Source organism: Coccomyxa subellipsoidea (genome assembly GCF_000258705.1).
Source record: "Coccomyxa subellipsoidea C-169, whole genome shotgun sequence".
NCBI lineage: Eukaryota > Viridiplantae > Chlorophyta > Trebouxiophyceae > Coccomyxaceae > Coccomyxa > Coccomyxa subellipsoidea.
In genome coordinates this window covers 283,208-309,734 of record NW_005178042.1, presented here as the reverse complement: position 1 = coordinate 309,734, position 26,527 = coordinate 283,208, and the positions used below count along the sequence as shown (strand labels likewise).

Below are 26,527 nucleotides of genomic sequence, written 5' to 3'. Positions count from 1 at the left end.
AGGGAAACATGGCAAGTCTGCCTCAAGCATTGTCAATGCTCTCGTGTACCAGTAGCGGCTGATTCATATCTGAGCTCCCCTCGCGCCAGCCAGGTACAGATCCCACAATGTACTGCGCATGGGAGTGCCCGTTCTGGCCGTTCTGCACGGGAGGGTGGCCCAGATCATCGCTCCTGACGGCCAGCGCGGCGCAGTGGGCGACCGCGTCATGCACGCGCACAAACATGCGCTCGGGGCCTGCAGCAAGTACACACATACTGTCAGAAAGACTCCTATCTGGCACCCCTAACTCGCTAAATTTAAGGATGCTTCTCTGTGAAACCCAGACCTGGGGGCGATACAAGAGATGTGGCAAGACAGACACATGATAGACACTCATGATGACTGTCTACACAAGCATCCAGGCATGGTGCCGTCCTCATGTGCAGTCCCCGACTTGCTCATTGTGCATACAGAGCTACAACCCTGCCCACATCCTTGTGAAAACATTTGGGCTTACAAACACATGTCCCTGCATTGATTCCCTTGCGCGCATTCTTTGACATAGGAGCACTATCCTTCTCTACACAGAAATTATTCTACTTTACCATAAAAAGACGACCCCGATAACGAAAAGATGGGCAAGGGGCCGTTGACCCAGCAGGCAGAGCAGGTAAATTTCCCCTTCTAGAGTACTCTTCCTTCAAGGATGCCACGATAGCTCCCATGTCGTGAGATGAGGTGCACGAACACCGCTGCATCATTCTCGGCTCGGCTCATTCTCAGCTATGGTACATTCTAGTGACTTGCCAGAGTTGCTTGAGCGTTCACCAAGTTTGGGGAGCAGGCCAGCGCGGTCGAGGATATCCAGGGCAGCAGTGTTAGGGTCCGCCAGCACCACATGCAGTTTGGCCGGCGCCTTCAACAGCAGGTCGGTGAGAACTTCGATGCCGGTGGCGTCGATGAAGGTGGTGGAAGCCAGGTCCAGGACCACGCACGCCACGCCGTCCTGGCTCCCGGCCTGTTCAGGCAACAGAATAAAAACGAATCAGAATCGGAATTGTTGAGGGCCATCTTACTGCTCCTGGCCGGTCCCTCATGATGCAGCGAGTGGATTCTTGCTGTGAGAGCATGCTTGCGCAAAGCAGAAGTGAGGCCACAGATGAAGGAAAAAGACACGATCTGTCTGGATACGGTTGATTGTTGGCTCTGAGCGGCAAGACTTCACCGCAAATTCGAGGAGCCTCTCCTTGATGCGCTGCGCGTTGGCGAAGCAGAGCGGACCCTGCGAGCTCACAACCACTGTGCGCCCATCCTCTGCTGACTCCTGTACAGACATCGTTGATCTTGAGTTTGTCCTTGAGGCTTGTGCCTCTGTTGCATTGCCCCTGTCACTGCTAGAATGAACAGACACGACAGCATATCACAACGTGAGGTTCGATGGCATTGCAACATCATCGTACTTGCTGTGCGCAAATCTGTCTATCTTGTGCCATTTCCGGCGGGGAAGGCCTTAGGGTCTTGAAATTCATTCCATCCCGCACTCCCTCTACCAGGAAGTGGCAGGTGCCGGCACCTGCAGGCGGTACATGCCGGCATCGCGGAAGAAGGTGCTGCCGGGCAGGCGGCGCAGGACGTGGATGCGGGGAAACGCTGTGCGCACAAAGAGGAACAGCAGGCCCAGCGCGATGCCCAGGCCCAGGCCTGCATCGATGGAAATGAAGAGGCAGCCCAGGAAGGTGGCCAGCCACACCAGGCAGTCCATCCTGCTCACCTGCGCAGGTGCATGGAGGAGGATTAGCCAAGAACAGTGAGACAAAAAGATGCCTACATGGTGGGTAAAAAGGCTGTGCCAGCTTGAGAAGAGTCATAGAATCTACAGTGAGATGTGTGCATAATTGTAAATTTTGCTTGGAACAGGCTAACTGCGCTAAGATATGCACAGCACAGATGACTTTCCCAGTTCCCTGGCCAGCCAAGGGTTGTGATTGTAATGGTGCACACAGGCATGAGCAGCCGGAGAAGGAACGTCCAGCTCTGCAGAGCAATGCGCACCCTATTTGAGGATTTTGATTCCTGTACCAATAATCAGTTCAGCTGGATGGCACGAAAGGAGGGGATCTGACCTGCAGCAGGAAGAGTGCGCGCTGGAAGTCCAGCAGGCCGATGACCCCTGTGATGACAATGGCTGCCAGGGCATTGAGCGGCATGTGCTGGAAGACCGGCGTCAGGCACAACAGCACGAAGCCTATCAAGGCAGCATTCACCAAGCCCGCTGCGCCTGCATGCACATCCACCAGCTCCTCACCCGCCACCCCACCAGATTGGGCGATAACCGCGAATCAAAGAAAGTACTCAACTACCCTGGCCAAGTCGACAACGCTATGCCACAGGCTCACAGGCCAGCGCTTTTTGGTCAGTCAGCATGGAACATAGGTGACATAGCAATGGTTTGGAAATCCGAAGGTTACAGGGTGAATGCAGCATTGCGTGCCTGTTTTGCCGCCTGCAGTGCTTGCCACTGCCGAACGCGCGAAGGACCCGGTTGAGGGGTATGCGCAAAACACCGCTCCTGCCAGGTTGCACACGCCCAAACCTGCGCAAACCAAAATGAAAATTCAAAAATATATGGGCAGTATGGCATACAAGCTTCTACATTGCAACGAGAGACAAATAGGCTGGTGTAAAGCAATGGCATATGCCAGGATCACATCACTATTGTCTCTCATCTCACACTGGATAAGCATTTTCCTTTTGAATGAATAAGACACAGAAAGCATATAGCCACTCTCCTCAGGGAGGTGGGAAGGGAAATACTGAGAATCCATTGCTCTGCATTTCAAAAGACAAATGCCAGGACGAGCTGGCCCTCTCAGGAGGGCTTGATAGATGTCCATCAGACAGAGAAAGACGATAGCAGGCGCGCACCAAGCAGCTCCTGGTCTGCGTCGACGGTGTCGCCGTTCCTCTCAGCCAGGGCCTTAGCGATGGATATAGCTTCCAGCAGGCTCACAGCGCCTATCAGCCCGGCTGTCAGCACCAGGCGCGGCCAGTTATCCCCCATTGGCAGCCACCAGTCCACCTGCAGAGGTCAGCTTGCTTTCTAAAAGTGCACGAGCCCAAATCCATGACCTAGGCTATGAGAAAATTGAAGAATAGGACAACAGAAAAACGAGGAATAGAAGCAGAGCTGATAAGGTTCTTCCTCCTTAACAAGGAATGTCTCAAGGAGCTGGCAATGGAGCACGGAAAGGTGTCCTCCTTCTGCAAGGGCTTGTCAAGTTAAAATCCTTCAAAGGAGACGAGGCTGAGGCAAGGGCAAAAAACACAGCATTGATGCCCTAAGAGAGCACATGCAGCAACGCAGCGCTCAGCCCGCTTGAGACACCTGACGCTACAGCCACACATGCAAAGCAATGGCCAGTGTCAGGGAGGCTCAACTTCCCAGAAGATACGCTCAGTGAAAGTGAGCTCAAACACTTGTACTTGGACACACAGAGTGACACACATCATCTGCACGGGTCCACACTTTTGCCTTCTGCTTGTTTTCCGCAACAGAACCCGCATCGGACAACACTGCGGAAGCCTCTTCAGCAATGGAGACTGGCTCAAGAATCGCAACTTTCCACATGACGTGTCTTCCAAAGGACACTACAACTGGGCCCGGCTAAAACACTTTTGAGCTTCAGGTGCCTATCATTTCTGGCCCAAAACACACAGCACGCAGGCATCATCCCGTGCTGTCGTGCTCTGTCCAGGGAAGCTGGCGCAGATCTATTATTTCTACAGGAGTCCCTCTTGTGGTTCTGCCAGAGGAGTCTTTTGCAGGTATCAAAATGATCCTAGACCCCCGCCAAAGGCCAAATGACCGAGCCAGGCCTGTCTTTGCATCCTACCAGGTGCTTTCATGTTTAGCGGTTCAAGCTGGCACGTGCCCAGTGGATTACAAATGGTCATCATAGGGACCTAATTGATCGTCCCAGGGATATATGATATAACTGTCACAGGCCTCCAAGAGGGAGAAAATGGTGCAATCCTGTGACAACCACAGGACAAAAGCACAGCACCATCAAACTGTGATCGCATCACACCATAAACTATAGCCACAAGTTGCTTGCATGCAAGCTTGCCAGATATCAGTGCTACTGACGGTATGTTTACTGCTGATACACCCTTACTGCAACAAGGCAGGCTATCACTCGTTTGTACAGTCTTTACTATGGTCTTTCCATGGGCCCAGATGAGGAGGGAACGCACCGTGATGGGTGGCATGCCAGCCTGGATAGGGCCCACAACCTTGATCCCAAAACGCTCCTCTAGTTGCCCCGCCCACACGGCAGTCACACTCAGTGTCGCGACTGTAATTGGTCCCAGCGGCCCCATCCACGCAACACGCCTGCCAAACAGAAATCGTGGCTGACCCAACAATGTGACAATGTAAGTCACCAAGCCTAGACCATCAAGTACTGCATATGCCTAGGCATTCCAACAAAGCAATACACTTACATTTTTGAGTATTCGAGAAATTCAGGAGACTCTCCTTTCCAGCAACTCGCCTTTGATTACTCGATTGAGTCTCAAACAATGAAAGCCAACTAAGCCGTGTACAATGGAAACCAACTGAGTCTCGAAGAGTGAAAGGTGAGTCACTCAAACAAGGTGTCAGCATGGGAGGAAGCCGCACTTGTGGAAGCGGGGGGCACTCTTGATGGCAACCAGCAGAGCGATCCAGGTGAGGCCCATGGCGAATTCCATCCAGCGGAAGCGGTCAGCGCGGACTATGAGATTGTACACGATGTCCTGCATGCGGTCAGCATGCGGAATGTTGTACCCCACGATGTACTTGACCTGCACCAGAGGACATCAGTCAGCATGTAGGAGAGCCTTTCCATCAATATGAGTGCATGCGCATGCATGAACTGCCTTTACGCATGTCAGACTCCCACTGACGGCGGAATGGAACCACTGCATGCATCTGCACATACTCGCTACGGATGATTTGTCGCCCGCCAGCAGCAATGCTGCAGATTTAGAGAGTACGCAAGATCGATGGGTGCAGCATGCACCTGGGAGGAGCTGATGATGAGAGCGCCAGCGGTTAGGAAGGCGGAGATGATGGGACGAGACAACAGGCTGCACAGGAAGCCCAGCCGCAGCACTGCCAGCAGCAGGTACAACACCGCCACCATCAGGGACACCTACAGCACAATACAAGGAAGTTTCAAGACAATCATGCCCGCGTAACGCACATTGTACAGCTTTTCTTTATGGAGCGGATTTGCCACTACCCAAATGATCCGTAGGAATCCATGGCTGGTCTTCCAGGCTAACTGTCTCAAAAGATATCCACCCAACAATCAATTTAGCGTTTGCGCGCTGCATTGCACATTGCTCTTTCTGACCCTCTGTCGTCAGCGCTCAAGGAAGCCACAATGAGGCGCAGGCAATACTCTGCAGCAGCAAAGTACAGTGCTCTTTGACAGTGGAAAGCATTGCTGACGGGCACTCTACTGGCGGGGAGTGCCCATAGGCGTACCTGGATGGCTGCGTGGTTGTAAATCTGCTGCAGATGGGCATCAACGGGTTGGTTGGGGTTCTCATTGATGTCACACCCAGGAATAGCCTTCACCAGGCCGTCATTCAGGAGCAGTGAGACAAGCGCCACTGGACCCAGCGCCTGCATGGGAATCTCATTAATCAGACACGCCAACATACAGTACGCCCATCAAGTGTAAACATCAGTTCAACAATAAATTCCACCCATGTGCCCATGCAGGTATGCTAAATCTGTTCAGTGACAAGGGAAAACACTTGGAGGAAGCAGGCAAGTCATTTTTGCCCAAGATTACTGCAATGCCGCATGTGTGAGGCCAGAACGCGGCTAGATGCGGAGCACATGAGACCACAGCAACTGCAGTGCATGGTCAAGAAGGGGGATGTGCTCACCAGGTGGCGGGAGCTGCCGATGATGGAGTAAGCAAAGACTGGGACGAAGGCTGTGTAGAGGCCATAAGCTGCTGGCAGACCCGCCATGGCAGCGAATGAGACAGACTGAGGCACCGCCATTACTCCCACTGTCAGCCCAGCAATGATGTCCGCCTGTATGCAAAGGGGGTAATTCCTCAATCGCCATGTCATTGCCCTTGACTAAGGACGGTGGTGTTGTCAAGTGAACACCTCAGCTGGCTGCAATGCCTGAAGGGTTGGGGCAGTATGTTGATGTCTGCCCCAATGCCGCTGGCACGGCTTGCGTGGAGGTGAGAGATACGTGCATGCTGACAATAAAACCTCTTCTGGCTGTCCTGCCAAGGCTCCACCCAGGATTATACTCGTAGGGCAACGCCTTGCAGAGCTACATCAAGGTCCAATCAGACATGCCAGCTGCTTCTTCAAGCCAAAAGGGGGAACTCAGACACTCGCCATTAGGCATGTCCTGATGTTGTAGTTGCGCATCCAGCGCATGCATGGTATCTGTGGGAGACCGCCTTCCAGGGAACATCTGCGCAGCAGAATTCCACTCGTTGGAACAAAGACTTCATACATGGTCTTTATGTCATGCCACTCAGATAGATAATGTCAGTATCACTTATGAGTCAAATGCAAAAAAGAACAAGGAGCTCCACCTGCAACCAAATATCTCCAGACATGACTACATGTGCTCTTTTATCCCATATAAAGATGGCAGACCAAAGGGCAAGGATATTTTGCTTTATAAGAAGCTCACTTCTTGCGGATGGTGGTCCAAAGAGGGGTGCATGATGGCTCCTTCTTGACGAAGAGCCGAGTGCTTGCGGATCCTTCGGGTGGGTAGTAGTTAGGAGGTGAGTAGCCAAGAGGAATCAGACCAGCCTCCTCCTCCACCGTCATCGTGCTTCCTGCAGCTGTTCAGGTAGCGTTTAAGCAATTTGCTCGGACTGGAAGGTGATAGCAGCTGCACTGAGCAAAAAACCTCGACGATTGCGGCTCAAGACGCACAGCGGTGGTGCATATAGATCGGATTTCATTGACAGGGAGTGGGTAGAAACTTTCCTGCCATACGTCGAGGTATTCCATTCCCAGGCTACCTTCTGGGAATGCCGCCTCCTTCCCGTTCCAACCACGAGCAAGTTCGATGGGGCCTGTGAAGGTTTTAGTAGCTGAGGAAGCCACAGGGAAGTCAGCAAAGGCTCGCTCTGACAGGTAGCAGTCGCAAAACACGATATGCTCGACTCCAGGATCAGATGCAGTACTTGTGGTCTCGTTCATGAAGAGGCGCTTTTTATTCGGCACTTGTTGGCACATGCAGGACACATGGGCTCACATGGTGCCAGCAAGCTTACTGCATGCGACCTCCAAAATCTCAATGATTGCATGGTCTTCTCGAATTTCTACTTGTTCTTTATGAGAGATATGCATCTCCACGAGGTCTGATTGACTGGCGAATTTGAGACTTCCAATTTCTGTCTTCTGGCCATTGCTTTCTGCAATATGTTTTCGTTAGATTTTCCGTCTCAGACTATGAAATTGGAGAGTAAGATTGCTGATGTTTATGGCGAAGACCAAGTTTACAGTAGAGAAGCCGCCAAATTCCTGCTCGCCCAGTAGCCGGCTGCAATTCCCTGGATACTCGAGTTCCCGGATAATCTATTGAGGAACAGCCTCACTTTGAGTCTGCACGATCGAGGTACACCTACTGATGGCATCCACAGCATCACGAAAATTTCTTCAGCGAAAGCAGAACAGCGTGAATTCTACAGAGCTTGAGCTAGGTACTTACTGATTTATGTCTTCTGTGGCACTTGTGGCCCAGCAGCACCTCTTTGCTGTCCTTACATCGGATATACAAACGAGTTGCCACCGAAAGTATCTACACACACATCAGCATTGGTTGTCTATGAGTAGAAGTCTAGTGTCTTGGTACATATTTCAGAACAGCTCTTCTCCATGCCTCCCATCCTTCGGCATCAGCAGCATCGAGGTCACATTTGTACCTATTACTAATGCATATTCATGCATATGCGCGGCTATTGGACCCTGCTGATCTAAATGCGCCACTGTTGCTTGCAGGTCCACGCCAGGCAGAAGAGACTGCGGAAAGTATGACCCTGCCTTAAGCTTGTGAATGCAATTCGGTCATAAGACATCCAGCTCTTTGTTGCTGCAATCTTGCAAACATCGAGCATGGAATACGATTCCTGGCCTACACCTGCTCATCTTGACGTCTGAGACCTTTGCAGTGGTACCCGTGCTGGAGGTCCAACTGATCATAGAGCGGCAAGAGGGCTGGGAGACAATACACGAGAGCTACTACCTTCTGGACCGGATGCTGCTGGGCGATCTGCTCCTGTCGAACAACTTGGAGCTCAAGACGTATGCCTTTAGAGATGGGCCAGAGAAGCCAAATTCATACTATTTTGTGCCGGCTCCTGGTGCCTGGACAGTGCTTTTGGACCCGGATGAAGGGATTGGGCCTGGCTACTTGTGGATTTAAGTGCATCAACAAAAGTACGGGCGCCTCCCTTGGCTTCCTGTGTCATGTTGCAGATGTCCACCTGCATTCCCTGTGCAGGAGCACACGAGTGAATTTATGAGATGCCCTGCTTTGAAGCACACCTAGAGCTCACCCTGACCTTGTCATATTATATGATGCAGGTGAGAGGTCGTGATCTTGGAATTTTCCCCAAGAACTGGACCAGGAAGCCCACTCGATATGCATCCTGTCCCAGCACCGCCAGATGTCACTAGCCGGGAAGGGGCAAGCGGCCCTGCATCATGGCTCACCCATCTCTAGGTGTCCCTTGAAAAATGGCTTGTGTCCCTTGAAATTCACGAGATGTGTTTTGAATTATTGTAGAAGTATGCTTCATGGTTGCTGACCCGTGCTTCTTTCTTGCCCAGTGCAGGTCTGTGATGCCAGCATAATGGGTCACTTTGCCGAGTAATCCCAAAGCACCTCGTTGGATTGCAATGCATTCACTGCAACCCTTAGCAAGCAAATGTCAAGAGCGTGGCTATGGGAAACTTTTGTGTGGCCAGAATTTGAGCAATGCCATTCCCAGGGCATTTTATTGTGGGGAGCGACGGCCGCATGCACAGCCTGAAATCAAGTTGGAAAATGAGGAAGAAGCCTTTACATAGAGCGTGGATATTTGGGTGCAAAAGCACTTGAGCAGTGTGTTGGCGTCAGTGTAAAGTTTACACTGTAAACATTTATTATAATGAAAAATTGCTGGCATTATCAAATTTATTGTCTTGGTCATCATTAGATGGAGGGGAGTCTCCAAGATCTTGGAGAATCTGAGACTCCACGTGGAGTGTGCACAGACTCCTCGACAGACTTCTCCGACTGTCGAGGAGTCCACAGGGACTCCTCGACACTGCCTGAAGAGCAACTTGCAATGGAGCTGATTCATACGATCGTTCTGTCGTATCAATAGAACGATAGTCATTCATGTCCTATGCGAATGTGAATACTCCCTAACTGAATACATTGCTGTATTAATAGCAATATATTCACAGCTGCATTCTGCTCCAAATCTGCTGCAAAGTTTGTCTTTGAGTCACGTGCACGTTCGCACCAACAACATGCAATGTAACATAGGAGGCAAACTGCCTACCTGTGTCACGAGGCCCACGTGGACTGGAGGAGGCAGTACCAATTTTGCAATCCAGAAAGCATTCAACATGTGGCTGTCAACGAAACTGCAGAGAGTTTATATGATCATCAAAACCACTTTGCATGCTCTGGTGCACACAATGGTGCTCGCAGCTCTTAGCAGAGCCTGAGACTCGTTGAGTTGCCTCCAGGCCATCTGTAGCACCAAGATAGACTTCTGCTCACCCCCAGCTCTGCCAAAATTGCAGGAGCAGGCAGGAGTTCAAACATCAAAATGATGGACTGCCCTAATAATGTCAAACCCGCTTGCCCACGAAACGCGCATCTGCCATGCTTCTGCAGCCGCAAGATGCTACCCTCTTGTCCTGACTGGGAATTGGACGCCTGCTTCTATGCTTGTGGGGCATGTTGCCCAAGATTGCTTACGTGCAGGTTGAACAGATCTCAGCAGCGGAGACAATAAAAGTTATGTGCCAAATCGTTGAGGGGTTCTGCAGTATCGCTGGAGGGCGTCAGTCAGCTTGCGCCGGGTGAATTGAGTCAATTCGCCCATGTGGTAAATCTCGCTGAACCGGATCGGCCAGGGAGGATAGCCAGCGAGGGTGAAGGTCCTGCCAAACACCTGCAGTGCATATTTATCTGTGCTCGATATTCCTGCGCAAAACTAAAAACTCCTTAGCAACAGTCTAGTTCCTCTTAAGTTCTTGCGCCTGAGAGCAGCAGCATTCTGCAGTTGAAGGAGGGATCTATGCGGATTGATGCGAAAGGTCATACCAGGACCAAATCAGGCTCCCTGACTGCTGCTGGGCCTGCCAGGCTGGCAATCTGCTCGTCCAGCTCAGCAGGTGTCAGCGGCTGCTTTGCCTTTCTGGCACCGCCCCTGCATTACCAGCTCCCGTCAGCAACCCAACCTTTGGACGGCACTAAGGACCACCATGTCTTGAAACTGTTGAGCATCGAAACGACATGCATGCGCAAACAGAAATTGTCAAGGTTTTAATAATCTTCTTCTCCTACCTCAAACCTTTAAGCAAGAAATTGAGAGTCATGCGCACAAACAGGAAAATGTCAAAAGAATGGCGAGCAAGCACCTCTGATTGGATTTGGCCGGCGGCTCGTCAGCTGCTGCCAGATCCTTGGTGAAGGCATTGAGCAGGTCCTCTGTGCTCTGACCCCCGCTCAGGTTGAACAACTTCCCTTTGCTGCCCTTCTCAGCGCTGCTGCTGCACTCAAGAACATCCCCTTCGGCCTCCTCATCCTGCTCGCCAAAATACTGCTCGCAGCCAAACGCTGAGTCGCTGTCATGACTGAGCCCCCCATGGCTGACGCTCCTGAGCATGCCTGCGTCCTGATCTGGCTCCGTAGCGCCTGCGTCCGCATTATCTCCCCAGGTCCAGGGGCCACGAAGCAGCGCATAGCCCATTTCCCCGCGTGCGCGGTTGCCTCTTCTGGCACGGCGCCTAATCGGGCCGCCTCCATCAACTTCCGCGCCCCCGCCGCGCTGCTTTATCCACCTCAACGAGCCTTTCTTGGCGACCCAGTCCCCCCCTTCCTCAGCGGTGCTGACATCACCATTGCCTGCCAGCCATGCATCGCCATCGATCAGGTCCATGCTGCCGCTGGGAACTGCACCGCCGGATCCTGGCGCCCCCTCGGCCGCGGCAGCTCTGCTGGGCAGGTCTGCACCATTGCCCAATGTGAAGCTGGACGTGCTTGCTTCGCTGCAGACTCCGTCACAGCCGTTGGGGATATAGTCCCTGCTGGGATCAGTCTGCACCGGCAGGCTGCTGTCATCGCGTGAGCGGAGTTCCAAAGGCGCTTTGCTGCCAGTCTGCCTAGCTGCGAGCATGCTGAGGAAGCCCATCAGGTCGCCGCTGCTCTCGGCCTTCGCCACAGCCACAGCCGCAGCCATCCGGCTTGGCGGCCTGGCGGGTATCAGCGCACTCCCAGAACCACTGCTCTGCTTGCTGCTCACCCCTGCCTTCTGGCCATTCGCTTTGGTGGCGAGCAGCTTGCTTGGCAGGGGGCTGCTGGCAAGGCTGGCGCGCTTGGGGTGTCCATCGCTGGCGGCAGGGTCTGCGTTTGACTGTAGGATCCTCCCCTGCCGGGCCGCAGCCACAAGAGGCGCATGCGCATCCTCTGCAGACAGCAGCTTGACCTGAACTGCGCTGGTGGCTGAGGGTGACTCAGCGCCGGGGCGGGCGCGCATGGGAGTGCTCTCTGGCGAGGTGCTGAGCGATGACACGCTGCAGGGGTCTGATGCGCATGAGCGCGGGGAGTGGCTGTCCATGCCAGGCAGCTCAGACCCATTCGCCCCTGTGCTTTGAGTCACCAGCGAGTGTAGCACCTTGCCTGCTTTCGCCAGTATGGGATATCCAACCTGCACAGGCAAAGCCCAGCATCCGATATACAGACAGGTCAACAAGAAAATGCGGCGTTTAATATAGTTGTCTAGTAATAATTTCAAGCTGTGTGCATGCACGAGGCAATGGCAAAGCTGACACTTACCTCGATGCTGAACGTATATGGTGATGTGAGCTTTCCGTCATTGGAGAGCATGCCAGCCAGGTCGGAATGGTGAGCCTTCACAAGACCTGAATGGACACAATTTGCCTGAAAGATATGACATGGATTGAAAATGCGGTTGAAAAAGAAAATTGCAGGAATAACCAGCATGTACCATGCATGGCATGCATGGTCATTGCATGGACAGATTACAGTTTGCGTGATCCTACACAGCGATTACTACAGCACCTTAAAGTCTCTCACCTTTGGGATCATACACTGAAATGTGTGTCAGCCCGCTTTGCGTGCACCAGCCAATTACATCTGCCAATTTATGGAGGCCTGGCCTTGCAAGGGCTGTTTCTGCCAGCACCAGGGCTATGGTCTCAGGGGGTCCAGGAACCCTTCCTGTGGGCTGGATCTTCCGAGGAAGCAGCCAATCCAGTGGGAGATTTAAAGGGAAGGGGACAGCGTCCAGAACGCTGTTCAAGATCTGCTGGCATCGATGCCTTGCACCTGCGCCGAAAGCTTTTGTGAGGAGACTTGCTGCCCGATTGACTTCACATGGATCAGTACGAGGTTTGAGGCACACAAGAGGAGGAATGCATCACATGCATGCAGAAAGATGCCAATAACGCGCACCATTTGCTCTCGCTCTCAGCCAACTTTCTACGAGAAAGACCGTCTGCAAAAGAAGCAACAGCAGCCACTGGAACATTTTATAATATCAAATCGTGTGTCTGCTCAGTTGATACGCTGAATGGTCCTTAGAGGCAGAAGTCCGATCTCCATGCCAGCTGCGTCCGCTGGGCTTTGTGACCCTCCAACGATGCCCATGTCTGGTTCAGATAATATTGATCATATTGCATATATCACATAATATACGCTATCATATAATTGTTGTAAGTGGTGACAACTACTGACTCTCTTGCACGGGATCCGCTCAAGTTTCAGCAACAGTGATTGCCAAGCACGATCGCGCCACAATTGTATTAAAGCGGCCCCCCATGATGTCTCAAAAACACTGCATCTCCTACACGGGAGCGATCTTGACACCTTTTTTTGTGAGCGCTCTCTGCATCGAGCAGCAGCATCGTGCAGGAGAGCTGCCCGAAGCGGTTTCTTTGGGCACGGAAGTTGGGTTCCGGAGAAAGAACCGTCGCAAATTCCAACAATATTGAACAGGCTTCAGAGACAAATGCAACTTATTGGGAGGTAAACATGCTGACAAACACGATCTTCAGAGGCTCTTTCAGGAGCTTTGCTTTACCCCACTGCCCTCCTCTGCACTTGCATGGCCAGCAGCCACAGTCGCTCATCAATCTGCGGTCATTCTCTGCCCATGGCGGCTTGACATCGGTCCTCGTGAGGGCACAGAGTGCTACTTTTGCCGAAAGAGCCAAGCCTACTGCGAGCTCCTTTGCGCAGCTGGGCTTGGGGGAGGAGTTGCTGTCTTTCTTATCGGAACAGAATTTGACGTCACCCACCGAAATCCAGGTCAGTAAATTCGCGAAAGAAACATCTGAGAACCTAGTTCTGGATATGTGAATGTGGAACGGTTTCGCTCAACATTATGTTCAAGCAAGTACTAGGAAAATCCCAGTGCTGTGTTTCGTGTGTTTCCTGTTTTGCAAATGCTTTCAATAATGCGTTGCATAAAGTCTCATTTCCTTTGATGAATGCAACACAGAGTCAGGCCGTCGCGGAGGTGCTGCACGGTGGAGATGTCCTGCTTGCATCCCATACCGGCTCAGGAAAGACACTGGCGTACCTCCTACCCCTGGTGCGGGATGCATTCTCTGACTTTTCAACAGATTGGCTGTTCGAAACAGTCTTTTCTGAGCATTTTTTTCAACCTGTTTGCCCAGTGCGTCCTACCTAAGCCCATCAGTATAGATGTGGATGACGTGTGGGTTTAAGTAGCCCTGTAGCAATCTTAATGCATCGGTGATTGCAGGTCAAGCTGTTGCGTGACGCAGAGAAGGATGGTAGCGTGCAGGCTAAACCCAAGCGCCCTAGAGCAATAATCCTGGGGCCCACTCGGGAGCTGACAGACCAGATCCTGAGCGTGGCCAAGTCCATTAGCCACAAAGCAAAATTCAGATCGGCATGCATCAACGGTGGTGTGTTCCCAGCATCCGTTGCTGCTTCCTGCTGTACATTTACGCACACAGCATAGATGCATTCATCACGTTTCTTGAGAACTGGCAGCCCTGCTTGGCAGCGCGGACATACTTCAATGATTCAGGTTGCCATCATGCCAATTAAGTAGAAGATGGATAACAGTTGCAGACTTTTGGTGGCGCACAAGTGCACCCTCGCACATGCACCGGGGCTGTCTGCCTGCATTGCAATCCTGAGACATTTCGAGGACAAGGTGCTGCAACGGAGGTGATCATGCACAAAGATCTATCCTCATGGGCGCAGGGGGCTCGATGGGGCAGCAGAAGGAGGCGCTGGAGAGGCCGCTGGACATTCTGGTGGGCACGCCGCAGAAGCTGGTGCAGCATGCGGAGAAGGGGCACCTGTACTGGGGGGATGTCCAGTATGTGGTGCTGGACGAGGCCGACACCATGTTTGACAAGGGGTTCGGCCCAGAGGTCAGGGCTGTGCTGGGGCCTCTACGTTCAAAGCCCCAGCCTGCCAGCACAATTCTAGTGGTGGCCACGCTGTCACAGGTGCGCGTAGCTTCTCTTTCCCTAGCATAGCAGCATGTTTGTAAGAAATAAAGCAGCTTGTTTAGGATCTGAATACCAGGTCACGCGTTCCCATCGCACACTCCGGAATTACCATACGTGGGTAAGCCAGTATGTGTCAGAATCAAGACTTTACTGCAGGTTACTGCAGATTCTTCAGGGCATGTCCAGTCAGGTCTGAGCTGGCAGTGGTGCCAATGTAGGCCGTGAGGAAGCTGCTGGACACTGAGTTCCCCAACCTGAAGCGAGTCGAGACGAGCTCGCTGCATCGCGGTGTTGTCGGCGCGCGCCACAGCTTCCTAGCTGCGCCGCCTAATGCCAATAAACTCGACGTCCTGTCACAGGTACTGTTTCGCTTGCACCATGACACAAACAGGTGTCCAGGCTGTCACGAGCCTGCACTCACGATGCGCCAGACGGATGAATCCAACTTTCTGGCTCGCAGCACTGGCAGCAGCCCAACTTATAATCATTATTACTAAAGTGCCAGGCACCTCCACTGACTTGCATGCCAGTTCTAACACATCATCTGTGCTGTGGCTTCTCGATGACACAAGCAAATATGGGACAGACCAAACTGAAGAGGCCATCAAAGTGTTTGCATCTCAAAGAGCTCGCCAGCTGCGGGGTGGAGGCGTTACTGAGCGCAAGTGTTTCTTCTGCTGCGCACCAGATCGTGACGGGCGAGGCGGCGCGGGGCAAGAGGCTGATGGTGTTCTGCAACACACTGGATAGCTGCCGAGCGACGGAGCACCACCTGCGTGAGAGGGGGGTACCGACACTGTGCTACCACGGGGACGTCCCCCTGGACGGCCGCCGGGAGGCCATCGCGCAGTTCTCCAACAGCGAGCCTGGCCCCGATGGCCAGCCTGTCCTGGTCTGCACCGACTTGGCCGCCAGGTCTGCCGCTCAGTCACTGCATTTTTACCGGCCCATCTGCACAGCTTGCGCTGCTTTGGAGTCTTACACCTGCGGTGCCAGCTTCTTCCCTTTTTTCTGCGACACCCTTGCCTTTGAAATGGATGAGGGTCGTGGCAGGGTGTGGAAACTGACGTGCCACGTGGAAGGAAGTGGCCCTTTTGCGTCTGACAGAACGAAATGATGGCGTACTTCATGCTTCAGCCACATTGCCTGTACCTTTATCTAAATCCCTGTTCCCCGTTTCTCCATTAACATCATGTGGCCTGCAGGGGCCTGGACATGCCGGCGGCGGTGGACCACGTGGTGAACTTTGACTTCCCGCTCAACCCGGTTGACTACATCCACCGCACCGGCCGCACCGCGCGCGCCGGCGCCTCCGGCCGCATCACTTCGATCGTGGCCAAGCGCGACGCCGTGCTGGCCGGCCGCATCAAAGAGGCGCTCGAACAGAACCGGCCGCTCGACGAGCTGTCCGCCGCTAAGGGCGTCCTGCCTGCGCACATGCAGTGAGGCTGCTCTCCTTAAATCAGGGCCTCAAACTTTGCTGAGTTCCTCTGCGATAAAGGATACCTGTCTTTGTAGAAGTTGGGAGATTCATTAGGGTGGTGCAAATCAAGTGTGAGACAGGACTGTATGTAGTGGCAGGGGCGCGCGAACGCCTGGCTGGATTAAGGTGTGGTCCAAAATTTGGATGGGATGTTGACAAGAAATTCATTGTTTTCGTGTTTGCAGGCCCAAACCAGAGACGCTGAAGAGGAAGGAAGACGAGGCGCGGGCGCAGCGAAACTCCAGGAAGGGGCTGAGGGGCGCGGCGCGCGCGACGGCTGACTGGCCCGTCGCGCCCGTGAAGGGAGGCGGCAAAACCACCTACGGGCCGCCCAAGCCCAGGGGCGCCTCTTCTGGCTTTGCGCGCAAGACCGGCACTGCCGCATCGGCATCGGGGCAGCGGCAGGGACCGTTTGCTTTCAGCGCCACAGTGCAGAGCAGTGCCAAGGCAGCACCTTCCAGCAGCGCAGGGACTGGCAGGAAGTTCAGCAAGAGCAAGCCTGGAAGCAGCAGCAACAGCAGCAGAAGCAGCCCTTCAAGCGGCAGCAGCAGGAGCAGCCCTTCAAGCAGCAGCAGCAAATCAGCAGGGACAAAGTCCAGTGGAGGGACGGCTTCTGGCAGTGGGGGCGGCAAGAGCATCCGGCTGGGTGGGCGGAGAGGAGAGAACAAGGTCAAGTCCAACTTCTTGAGAAGTCAAGCAAAGAGCAAATTCAAGTGACGGGCTGCTTGCAGAAACCATTTGTATTCTGCAGTCTACCATATGATATGGTTCAGCCTAAAGAGCAAAGCTGTGGGACAGAGACTCTTAGTAGGACCAACATGTGCTCTGTGATAGCTAAATACATGTGTATGGTGCTCCTGGCTATACCTGTTTTTACTGGTTTGCCCCTGCTGCTGGTTTCCTGCCTATTAGTGCTGCATCAATTTTAACCAGTGCTGGAAGTGATCATGATGAAGGCTCGCCAGCTGCAGCGCTGGCCAGAGAGATCTGCGCGGCGTTACTAGCACACCTAAGCGATTCTAGCAACAAAGATGCTATAGCAAGGAACGCCTTTGTATGCTGAAGTGTTTGTCATGCATTCTCCAAGCTTCAGAACAAGAAGCAGGTTTCACATCGAAGTCCCTCCCAACGCATGCAATACCCTCCTCCTCTCCAGGCCCTTGAAGCAGATCCCCCGGGCATTGGGGGTGAAGAACATCGAAAATGCGAGGCGCTGAAACTCAGGGCAGAGCCGCCCTGTGCCAGTGTAGAGGAAGAGCAGCAACACACTCCTGCATCTGTTCGCCCCACTCGAAGCGCGTAGTACTTGTCGGTTGCTGCGTGCTATCAGGTAATGTCCCGGCCGCCCTAAAATGACCGGTGCTGATCTAAGGCTTGAGTGTTGTGTTCCACCGTGTGCGCTCTAGAAGAGATCATGCCTCCTGGCAGAGCCGGGATATTGTGTCATTGAATTGGTGTGACTTCTGTACGTGTGCTGCCTGCTGGCACAAGCACTGCTGCGATCCAGCGTGGAATTTGACCTATTTGGAATATCTGTGGGGTGGCTGACAATCTGCTTGTGCACCAAAGCTTCCTTTTCTGTGCTTCGCCCCAATGGGCGGGTTGCTAGCTGGGATGTATTTGGGTGAATTCAATAAGGCATAGCAGATATGTTCAGTCGCGCTGAAGTTCTTCATCAGCCCTGTGTTTCAGTAATTAGCTTGGTGGAGCTCTGTGTGCTCTTTCGACCGCTCCCTCTGCATGAACAAGGGATTTCGTGGTAGCATTGCAAGAAGTGGAGGAGCAATGCAGCCCTTAGCTGTAATGGCTAGTTGCCAACCTGAGGCTGACTCGTGTCTCTTTTTACGCAGGCAAGATGTTGTCGTCTCAGATGTACAAGGAGTTGGGACTTGCCTCCCTGATGCGCTCCTCCGTGGATTCTCCCTCCGCCAGCTCGCCTGTGTACGTTCTCTCGCCGTGATGCAGCCTTCTCTCGAAATAGATCAAGCACGTGGAAACACTTGATGGCTGTCCCACTGCTTCCAATAGCACTATCGTCGGGTGCCATGTGCATTACTGGCACTTGTACAAATTTCGATCTATTCTGGCTGTGGCTCTTCAGTGCAATTTCAGTGCCTGAAAAGCTTCCTGATCCGTCTAGCTGGTTTGAGGATGTAGATTAATTGAGGGAATGTCCAGGCAGGCTGGGTCACTGGCAACACTGAAAGATAATCTCATTTTGCTACGTTCGATTGATTCAGGGAGAGGAGGAGTTTCATGATCCCAGACACCAAGGAGCCTGTTGTCATCAAGGCTCCCAGCCCATACAAATTTGCTGCTGACCTGGCAGCTGGAGGTGTGGCCGGCGGTGTCTCTAAGACAGCCGTGGCCCCCATTGAGCGCGTGAAGCTCATCCTGCAGACTCAGGACTCCAACCCCAGGATCAAGTCCGGAGAGATCCCTCCCTACACAGGTGTGCTCCCAGATATGTGCTAGAAATGATTTTCATAAGTGTCTGCAACGCCTGCAGAGATTTGACTCTCGTCAGGATGCGTGTCCTGGGTAGAGGCAGGCCAACGCTGGCCGTGAACGCAAGCTTCCTATATATGATTGCCGCCACCGTTGTCATTTTTTGCTCCACATATTCTCTGTCAATTGTGGACGGCTGAATCCCCATTATGCACTGCACATGACATGTCTCGAGCGCTCAGTCACTCCCCTATCCATGCTGGCAGCAGATGCCTTCCAACTGTATGTTGCGCTGGTCACAATTCTCAATCTGGCAAAGACATAGTGTCTGTTCATGAAGCATCACCAACGTATGCATCTTACTGTGATATGATATTGTGGCTACAGGAACTGCTTCCTTTACAGTCTGTTTTGCATGTTCTGTGCAGGCATTAGCAACTGCTTCTCCCGCGTGGCAGCAGAGCAGGGCGTCGCCTCCTTCTGGCGTGGCAACCTGGCCAATGTCATCCGGTACTTCCCCACACAGGCCTTCAACTTCGCCTTCAAGGACACCATCAAGAACATGTTCCCCAAGGCCAACCCCAAGACCGATTTCTGGAAGTTCTTCGCCATCAACATGGCCTCGGGTGCGTTCCCTCTGCTTGACTTAGCGCCAAGAGCTTCGCACATTTTTTCCTCAATGGCATGGGTGAGGGTCTCACCCATGACCTGCTTTTCCTTTGCTTCATTGGCGTGGTGAAATGGCTGTTAGGAAGGCGGATCTCAATTTGGATTCCACCAAACTGCACCAAAACGCCCATGTGCTGGCATCATAAAGCAGAGTGCTTCCACTAAAGCATCTTTCAGCTTGTTCTCACCAGAGTTTGACTGTTGGTGCGGTTGGGATTGGAGCACCCGGACAGCCCCTATACCAAAAAATGCCATGAAGGGATGGTGACTGATGCTGTCCTGGCATGTGTGCGCAGGTGGCCTGGCTGGTGCCGGATCGCTGCTGATCGTGTACCCGCTGGACTTCGCGCGTACCCGCCTGGCCGCCGATTTGGGCAAGACCGGTGCGCGCGAGTTCACCGGCCTCCTGGACTGCCTCAGCAAGGTCGTCAAGCGCGGCGGCATGATCTCCCTCTACCAGGGCTTCGGCGTCTCCGTGCAGGTGCGCGCGCGCTCCCGGCACCTGCCCGCATCACTTGCATGCGTGATCAGCGTCGACATCTGTGCATTGCAGCCCTTGCTGCATGTCATGCTGACAGAGCTTGCGTCTCAGAGCTTGAAAGCTGGTGGCGCTGGACCACATGTTATTCATGCTGTTTGATCGAATGGTGAAATGAGTTTGAGGGGCTGACATGACATTTAGAAAGGTTATGCACGCCTGCTGGTTTGCAGCTGCAACCGCGAGTGTGCTTATCCTTCGCTAGACGGGCAGTGCAGTGGCGCCTCCAACTGACGTGAACTGTGAGATTGCTGGCTGCAGGGTATCATCGTGTACCGCGGAGCCTACTTTGGTCTGTACGACACAGCCAAGGGAGTGCTGTTCAAGGACGAGAAGACCGCCAACTTCTTCGCCAAGTGGGCTGTGGCTCAGGCTGTCACTGCTGCTGCCGGTGTCATGTCCTACCCCTTCGACACTGTCCGCCGTCGTCTCATGATGCAGGTGTGTGCTCTCCCACTTTAACCACACCACGAGAGGACAGCCTTTGCACTTTTTACATTGCATTCGTCCTAAACTCTGCTTGTCCCGCTCTTGTCACACAAAGTTCACATATTGGGCAGAACATCCCTGCAAGGGAACAGATTGCGCGGCAAGAGCAGCGAGATTGAGAGCCAGTTCTTGTGCTGTGCACCACAGCACACGCATCAATTTGCCTGCTTGCTTGTGTGCCTAAAAGACCACTGGGGTGCCCGAGGATGCTTAGTAATCCGCCTGCTGTGTTGTGTAGAGACTAGTCACTGGTCAATCATCCATACCATTTGCAAGCAGCTCCACAGAATAGGCCGCACGCCATATTACTTCATGTACATGTTTGCATTCAGAAGCCAGGAATTGTTTTGATTGAAGGTCAAAGAAAGCGACTGGTGTTTGGCATGGTCCCCTGAGATCGCTGACGCTCCTGCAGCTGCCTTTCGTACTGCTGAAATGGGTCATCATCAGTCTGCACCACCACAGCCTGTCACCCTCCCTTCCGAGCAGCAGGGCCATGAGGCAGAAGGGATTTTGTCTCCCTGCAAGGGCGTGTGCTGCATCTGGAAGCATGTGCAGCCCACCCATCTCTCTTATTACGTCATTGGTTGCGGTGGTTGCTCACAAAACTTCTGTGTGTGCGTGCAGTCCGGTGGCGCTAAGCACTACAACGGCACCATCGACGCGTGGGGCAAGATCTACAGGGAGGAGGGAGGCAAGGCCTTCTTCAAGGGAGCCTGGTCCAACGTGCTGCGCGGAGCCGGCGGCGCCCTCGTGCTGGTCATCTACGACGAGTTCAAGAAGATCATCGACGCAAACCTCTAGATTTCCCCCCTCAAACGCCGCGGCGCCGCCGCTGCCGACGACCACTCCCACATTACTTACATCAACCCTTGCAGCAGCTGCCGGTGGGCGTGTGAGTCTCTGGTTGCAGCCTGCTATGGGCTTTAGTACTCTGGGCTGAGCACGGCTGTGCTGGGGGCTTGACCACTTTCTAATGGCGAAGGGCATCTGTTGCTTGGGAGTTATAACAGCAGGGGTGCTCTGCCCTGGGCTGGTGTACTGACGAGTTCGGCATTCTCCTGGATTAAAGTGGGTACTGTATCAGAAAGGTCCCGTACAGGCTGCCAGAAATGGGTGGAAGTCCGGCATAGTGAGGCATTGGTGGGTGCCAGAATTGGTTGTGCAATCACTTTGTGTGCCACATGGCTCCTGGACACTTGCAGAATATTGCGCGTCGCAGCACTGGGAATGACCGCCCTTCCTTGCGTCCATCGCTCAGCAGATTCAAATTATTTTACGTCACCGTCTCTGGATTGTTCGCGTGTTGGGAGAATGTGCAGATTTTGCCACTGATTTGGAGGATGTAGGCTTCCGATGAGTCATTTATTGGTACAACTTGCTTGGTATGGGTCGGTAAATTCATTAATACAGACACAGAAGTCTTCTGAGTGCGCCACCATGGGCCGGAGGAGCTATGTGATGACACATCTATGTAAAAGTATGCCTCCGAGGTATCAGATCTTTGAATCATGATCAGCTGCTTATTTCCCCATGTACATGCATATGGCCTCACAAACATGATGCACCAGCACTGAAGTGAGGAACAGGCAACCACTACATACAACTCACGTTTCAATGACAATTGTACTGGACCTCTTGAGATCAGAACTATGATATAGGGTGTGCATTGCTGCATGCCCCAGCACTTATACGATGCCAGATCTGGCCTCCCAATCCAATGTTAAAGGAAGCTATTTTGGAAGTGGAATTTTAGTTGGATGCCTGCTTATTGTGCACCGTGCAAGCACGTCTTGACTTCTAAAAACAAATCAGCCGTAGGCCAACACGGACGTGCATTTGCAGCGGAGAGCTTGACGGTGGAAACACACTGCCAGATGACATCCGTCAGTCAAGTGGCACTAGTGTGAGGCGCTCAAGAGACAACATCGGCAGCCTGGACATTCTAGCAGACTATCATTAAATCATCGACAATCCCTGCCTTTCAAGAAGGTAAAGTCTCGCTGATGCTGCATTTTTCACGGGTCTCTGACTCGGCATCTACAGGCATCCAAAGACAGTCTCTTATGTTATTGTCCAGCGACAATGAATCCTCGACGATTGTTCATCGTTTCTGCAACTAAATATTAATTCGTACACCAAATGCTTATCTGGCTTTCTCGATTGTTCGACACTGGGCAAGTTGCCCTGATCAGCTCCGTCAGCATCCTGGCGAAAAATTTAGCTTTGACGTTCTTTGCACGTTACAAAGACGCCTTTGCTAGGACATCGAGCATCTGACGCTTACTATGCGGGTGCAGGCACCATGCTGTCAGCGCAGATGTACATGGCAGCAAGCCTGACAGGGCTCATGCGCGCCCCTTCTGCCCCACACCTGCCTCCCATCAGCTCCCCAGCGTGCGTTCCAGCATCATCCTCCTTTACATTTGCATCCTGTACTGCCTTGTCAACGGCCATGGCTTATGCTGCTCTAGATGAAGGGGAGAACTTGCGCCCATGCAAATACTATTTGCTTGGTAGAACCCATCAAGGTATGTAAAACAATATTGCTTGTATAGCATGCATCATGCCGGAAAACGGCATGGACAAGCTTGACACCTTCCAGGGAGATCCTCCTTTTGCTTCTGGGTACCGGGTCGGGGTTCTGGTCCGCCCAGATCGGCTAGCCATGTTGACTGCCACGTTTACTGGGCAGATGCAACATTCCTAAGGTTGCCCACAGACATTGCATGTTGTCACATGTTTTACTTGCGTGTTTCCTTACGTTCTTTTGCTAGCGCAAATGCTACACTCCTGGGGTTGCTCACAGACATTACATGTTGACAGCATTGATGAGTGCTGTCTGGGCAACCCAGGACCTCTGCTGAGGCAGTGTCCAACGCTGGATGTGTGGTTGCAGGGAGGGGCAGAGGTTCACGGTGCCTGACACGAAGGAGCGGATGGCGCCGAAAAACCCGACAAAGGAGTTCATCACGGATCTGATGGCGGGAGGGATCGCTGGCGCCGTGGCAAAGACGGCTGTGGCGCCCATCGAGCGCGTCAAGATCATCCTGCAGACCCAGGACCTCAACCCGCGTATCCGGAGCGGCGAAATCCCTCCCTACAAGGGTGAGTGCCAATTTGACGAATTGACTGTATTTTTATAGTATCCTGGATGCTTGATGCATGCTGAGGACGTAGTCCCCTACCTCTAGTATTCATATCTAGTTCAGATTCTGTGTACTGCCAGATACTGCTTGTTGCTCTGCTGACTAATGCAATGCAATGCTGAAGCGCATCAATACAGCACACTGCCTGGATGCAGAGCCTGCTGAGGTGTCCACAGACAATGTCCAGTCAACTTGCTCCTACTTCTTGTCCGAGACAGGACTGCCGTCAGCTTAGAAATCTGTCGGCATCAGAGGGAACACTTTCTGTAGAAGGCTTTGCACTGGTCGTAGTTGCACCATACGGATTCGGCCATTCGGCATACGGTGAATATTCGGTCGTATATTCGGTGTTTTGGGCCAAAATAGGCCGTATTTTGTCGTTTTTTGTATATTTTAATACCGTATGACCGTATATTCGGCCGTATATACGGTCCCCAAAAAGTGTTCTGACCGAATGGTGCAACTATGGTACTGGTTGAGGGAGAGGCACCTGCTCTGAGGGGCTGCATTGCTGCAAACATGCACTGATGCTTATCTCATGGCGCAGGCATCATTGACTGCTTTGTGCGCGTGGCAAAGTGCCAGGGCATCCTGTCATTCTGGCGCGGCAACCTGGCCAACGTGCTGCGCTACTTCCCTACGCAGGCCTTCAATTTTGCCTTCAAGGACACCATCAAGGCCATGTTCCCCAAGTACAACCCGCGCACCGACTTCTGGAAGTTCTTCGCCGTCAACATGGCCTCTGGTGCGCGCCGCATTCCTCACACTCTTGTCAAAAGCACTCAGTAAATCGGTACATGAGGCACTTTGATGTATGAGCAGCCATTTAAAGGGCCGCACGTGATCGCAACCCCGAGAACCACAGATGTGTCCTTCGTCTGGCCGTTCATGCAGTGGGTGCTGTGCCATTAGAGTCTCGTGAGGCGTGCTGTACCAGATTGCAGTTGCAAATAACAATCAATGACGTGTGTACTTTTGGCAAGCATAAATACATCTTAGGGCAGAAAGGCCACAGTGGATGAGGCTGATACAAAGTCTGCGCCTCATTGCTCGCCAGCTGCACAGGGGTGGGTGGGTGTCTGACCATCCTCAATATCCTCATCATCGGTGATGGATACTGGTCTGCTTTCACAGGCGGTGCGGCCGGTGCCGGATCGCTGCTGATAGTGTATCCGCTGGACTTTGCTCGGACGCGCCTGGGTGCCGATCTGGGCAAGGGAGGCAAGGACCGCGAGTTCAAGGGCCTCGTAGACTGCATCGCCACCACTGTCAAGCGCGGCGGCCTGCGCGCCCTCTACCAGGGCTTTGGCGTCTCCGTGCAGGTGCGCACGCATGCTCCCGGCACATGCCCACATCATGCACTGTCCGGGCTTGCAAACTGGGCAATTGGTCTAGCGACCAGGCTGTTCTTGGACCTCTCGTGAGGATTCCACTGCAAACTCACCTGAATGACACGTTGGACTGCCCTTTGCATGCATGGCAGGCTCATTATGACAGCCTGCCAGTCCTAGGGTGATGTCAGCTATCCGTCAAACTGATCGCTTGCTGCATGCGCAACACCCCAGCGGCAATGCTGGGACTTGTGAGGGCTTTAATAGCTCAAGTTGAATGTGGCTGCAGGGCATCATCGTGTACCGCGGGGCCTACTTCGGTCTATATGACACGGCGAAGGGAGTGCTGTTTGGGGATGATAGAAGGGCCAGCTTCCTTAAGCGCTGGGCCGTGGCTCAGACAGTGACTGCGCTGGCCGGCATCATCTCATACCCCTTCGACACCGTCCGCCGCCGCCTCATGATGCAGGTGTGTCACTTGGATCACACTGCTTCCAGCCACCCGATGGCTTATCTGACGCCTGCTTCTGATTCTCTGACTCAGCGCCCAGTATGGCACTCAGACAATTAGGGATACGAGCCTTGGAAATGCCCTGACAATTCTGCTGCAAGAGAAAAAGCAGTACAAGTATGACGATTCAAATAGCTGTCACAAGCCAAGAGCGATTGTGATGGAAGTGTAAATCGGCGCTGCAGAGGGGTCTGCCCTCCGGGCAAGGTGGCAGGCAAGTGGTTTGTGAAAGGAAGGATGAGAAAGCAATTTGTCGGGTCAGAGAGCAGCGGCTGGTGTGCAAATAATCAAATGGCATGCACTGGGCCAGTGGCGGACATGGGAAGGCGCAGCAGGGGTGCTGCAGCAGAAAGCAATAGATTGTACCCATCCAGGTCTTGATAGCGATGGCATTGCATGCATGCAGGCTGCAGGGGAGCAGCACTACCGCGGCACGATGGATGCATGGGTCAAGATGTACAGGCAGGAGGGCATGCGCGGATTTTTCAAGGGAGCCTGGTCCAATGTGCTGCGCGGAGCCGGCGGCGCCCTCGTGCTCGTCTTCTACGATGAAGTCAAGATGCTGCTGGATCACTATGTGCTGCCTCCAGACCAGTGACTTCTTATGAAAATGTGTCCGGGGACTGAAACGTTCGCGCAGAGGGGGACACCTGTAACGGCTTGAAAGAGAAAGAAGTGCTACGTTGTGCCAAGGTCATGGATCGTTCCTGAAAATTCATGACGCCCTTATCTAGCGACTTCTCAAGCAGCAGTCTAACTGCGAGGCTGAGTCAGACTCGACCGTGCTTATGTAAGCCGCTTTTTTGGCAATGCATTTCCTTGATATTGATTTCTCGCCATTTTTCATGGTAACTTATCTCAAAGGGTGGCCAGGATGCAAGCTGCACGAATCTTAATTCTAATCACTTCACAGAGGGTGGGCATGCCCAGGCTACTGCATGCCCAGGCTACCTATGTCAGCAAGGCCTAATCAGGCACCCTCGAGCCTAAAATAAGCCCAAGTCCGATGAGCTTGAGAAAGTTTGAAGGATTCGTTGCACGAGCAACGAAGTTCATGCATGCGACGTGTCAGCGAGATTTCAGTCAAAGCAACAAAAGTGCGATGTGAGTGATCGCAGAAGCGGCCGTCCGTTGTGCTGATCTAAGGAT

The 26,527-nt window shown here is 53.0% G+C and overlaps 6 protein-coding genes across 6 annotated transcripts; 4 read left to right on the top strand and 2 right to left on the bottom strand.

The window, feature by feature from the left end:
• Nucleotides 1-22: 22 nt before the first annotated feature.
• On the bottom strand, nucleotides 23-7,152 carry COCSUDRAFT_45728 (sulfate permease; the record flags this gene model as incomplete). The annotated part of the gene is made up of 15 exons (XM_005651581.1): nucleotides 7,009-7,152; nucleotides 6,704-6,854; nucleotides 6,394-6,478; nucleotides 5,926-6,078; nucleotides 5,516-5,656; nucleotides 5,046-5,177; nucleotides 4,664-4,827; nucleotides 4,237-4,375; nucleotides 2,908-3,061; nucleotides 2,510-2,575; nucleotides 2,106-2,260; nucleotides 1,556-1,753; nucleotides 1,208-1,306; nucleotides 811-1,000; nucleotides 23-237 (listed from the first exon to the last, which is right to left on the bottom strand). The coding sequence occupies exons 1-15, from the start codon at nucleotides 7,013-7,015 to the stop codon at nucleotides 23-25; spliced, it is 2,049 nt and encodes a 682-aa protein (XP_005651638.1). The 5' UTR covers nucleotides 7,016-7,152.
• Nucleotides 7,153-7,332: 180 nt separating this feature from the next.
• COCSUDRAFT_31922 (hypothetical protein) lies at nucleotides 7,333-9,880 on the top strand. Its single transcript, XM_005651580.1, has 5 exons — nucleotides 7,333-7,642; nucleotides 8,026-8,055; nucleotides 8,196-8,463; nucleotides 8,611-8,749; nucleotides 8,862-9,880. Coding segments are annotated over exons 2-3 (255 nt in total). The 5' UTR covers nucleotides 7,333-7,642; nucleotides 8,026-8,054; the 3' UTR covers nucleotides 8,450-8,463; nucleotides 8,611-8,749; nucleotides 8,862-9,880.
• Nucleotides 9,881-10,040: 160 nt separating this feature from the next.
• Nucleotides 10,041-12,797, bottom strand: COCSUDRAFT_83442 (hypothetical protein; the record flags this gene model as incomplete). Its single annotated transcript, XM_005652309.1, has 6 exons — nucleotides 10,041-10,196; nucleotides 10,349-10,454; nucleotides 10,666-11,675; nucleotides 11,733-11,954; nucleotides 12,083-12,168; nucleotides 12,722-12,797. 6 exons carry the CDS (start codon nucleotides 12,795-12,797, stop codon nucleotides 10,041-10,043), a joined length of 1,656 nt encoding a protein of 551 aa, XP_005652366.1.
• On the top strand, nucleotides 10,893-16,206 carry COCSUDRAFT_34686 (DEAD-domain-containing protein; the record flags this gene model as incomplete). Its single annotated transcript, XM_005651579.1, has 8 exons — nucleotides 10,893-10,895; nucleotides 13,550-13,588; nucleotides 13,788-13,862; nucleotides 14,061-14,202; nucleotides 14,507-14,757; nucleotides 14,979-15,119; nucleotides 15,449-15,675; nucleotides 15,966-16,206. The coding sequence occupies 8 exons, from the start codon at nucleotides 10,893-10,895 to the stop codon at nucleotides 16,204-16,206; spliced, it is 1,119 nt and encodes a 372-aa protein (XP_005651636.1).
• Nucleotides 16,207-18,098: 1,892 nt separating this feature from the next.
• On the top strand, nucleotides 18,099-21,885 carry COCSUDRAFT_52074 (ADP,ATP carrier protein; the record flags this gene model as incomplete). The annotated part of the gene is made up of 6 exons (XM_005651578.1): nucleotides 18,099-18,155; nucleotides 18,536-18,695; nucleotides 19,120-19,317; nucleotides 19,657-19,841; nucleotides 20,160-20,339; nucleotides 21,015-21,885. The coding sequence occupies 6 exons, from the start codon at nucleotides 18,099-18,101 to the stop codon at nucleotides 21,189-21,191; spliced, it is 957 nt and encodes a 318-aa protein (XP_005651635.1). The 3' UTR covers nucleotides 21,192-21,885.
• Nucleotides 21,886-22,692: 807 nt separating this feature from the next.
• On the top strand, nucleotides 22,693-25,976 carry COCSUDRAFT_55113 (ADP,ATP carrier protein; the record flags this gene model as incomplete). Its single annotated transcript, XM_005651577.1, has 6 exons — nucleotides 22,693-22,784; nucleotides 23,287-23,495; nucleotides 24,084-24,281; nucleotides 24,671-24,858; nucleotides 25,157-25,336; nucleotides 25,785-25,976. The coding sequence occupies 6 exons, from the start codon at nucleotides 22,693-22,695 to the stop codon at nucleotides 25,974-25,976; spliced, it is 1,059 nt and encodes a 352-aa protein (XP_005651634.1).
• Between the last annotated feature and the right edge of the window lie 551 nt (nucleotides 25,977-26,527).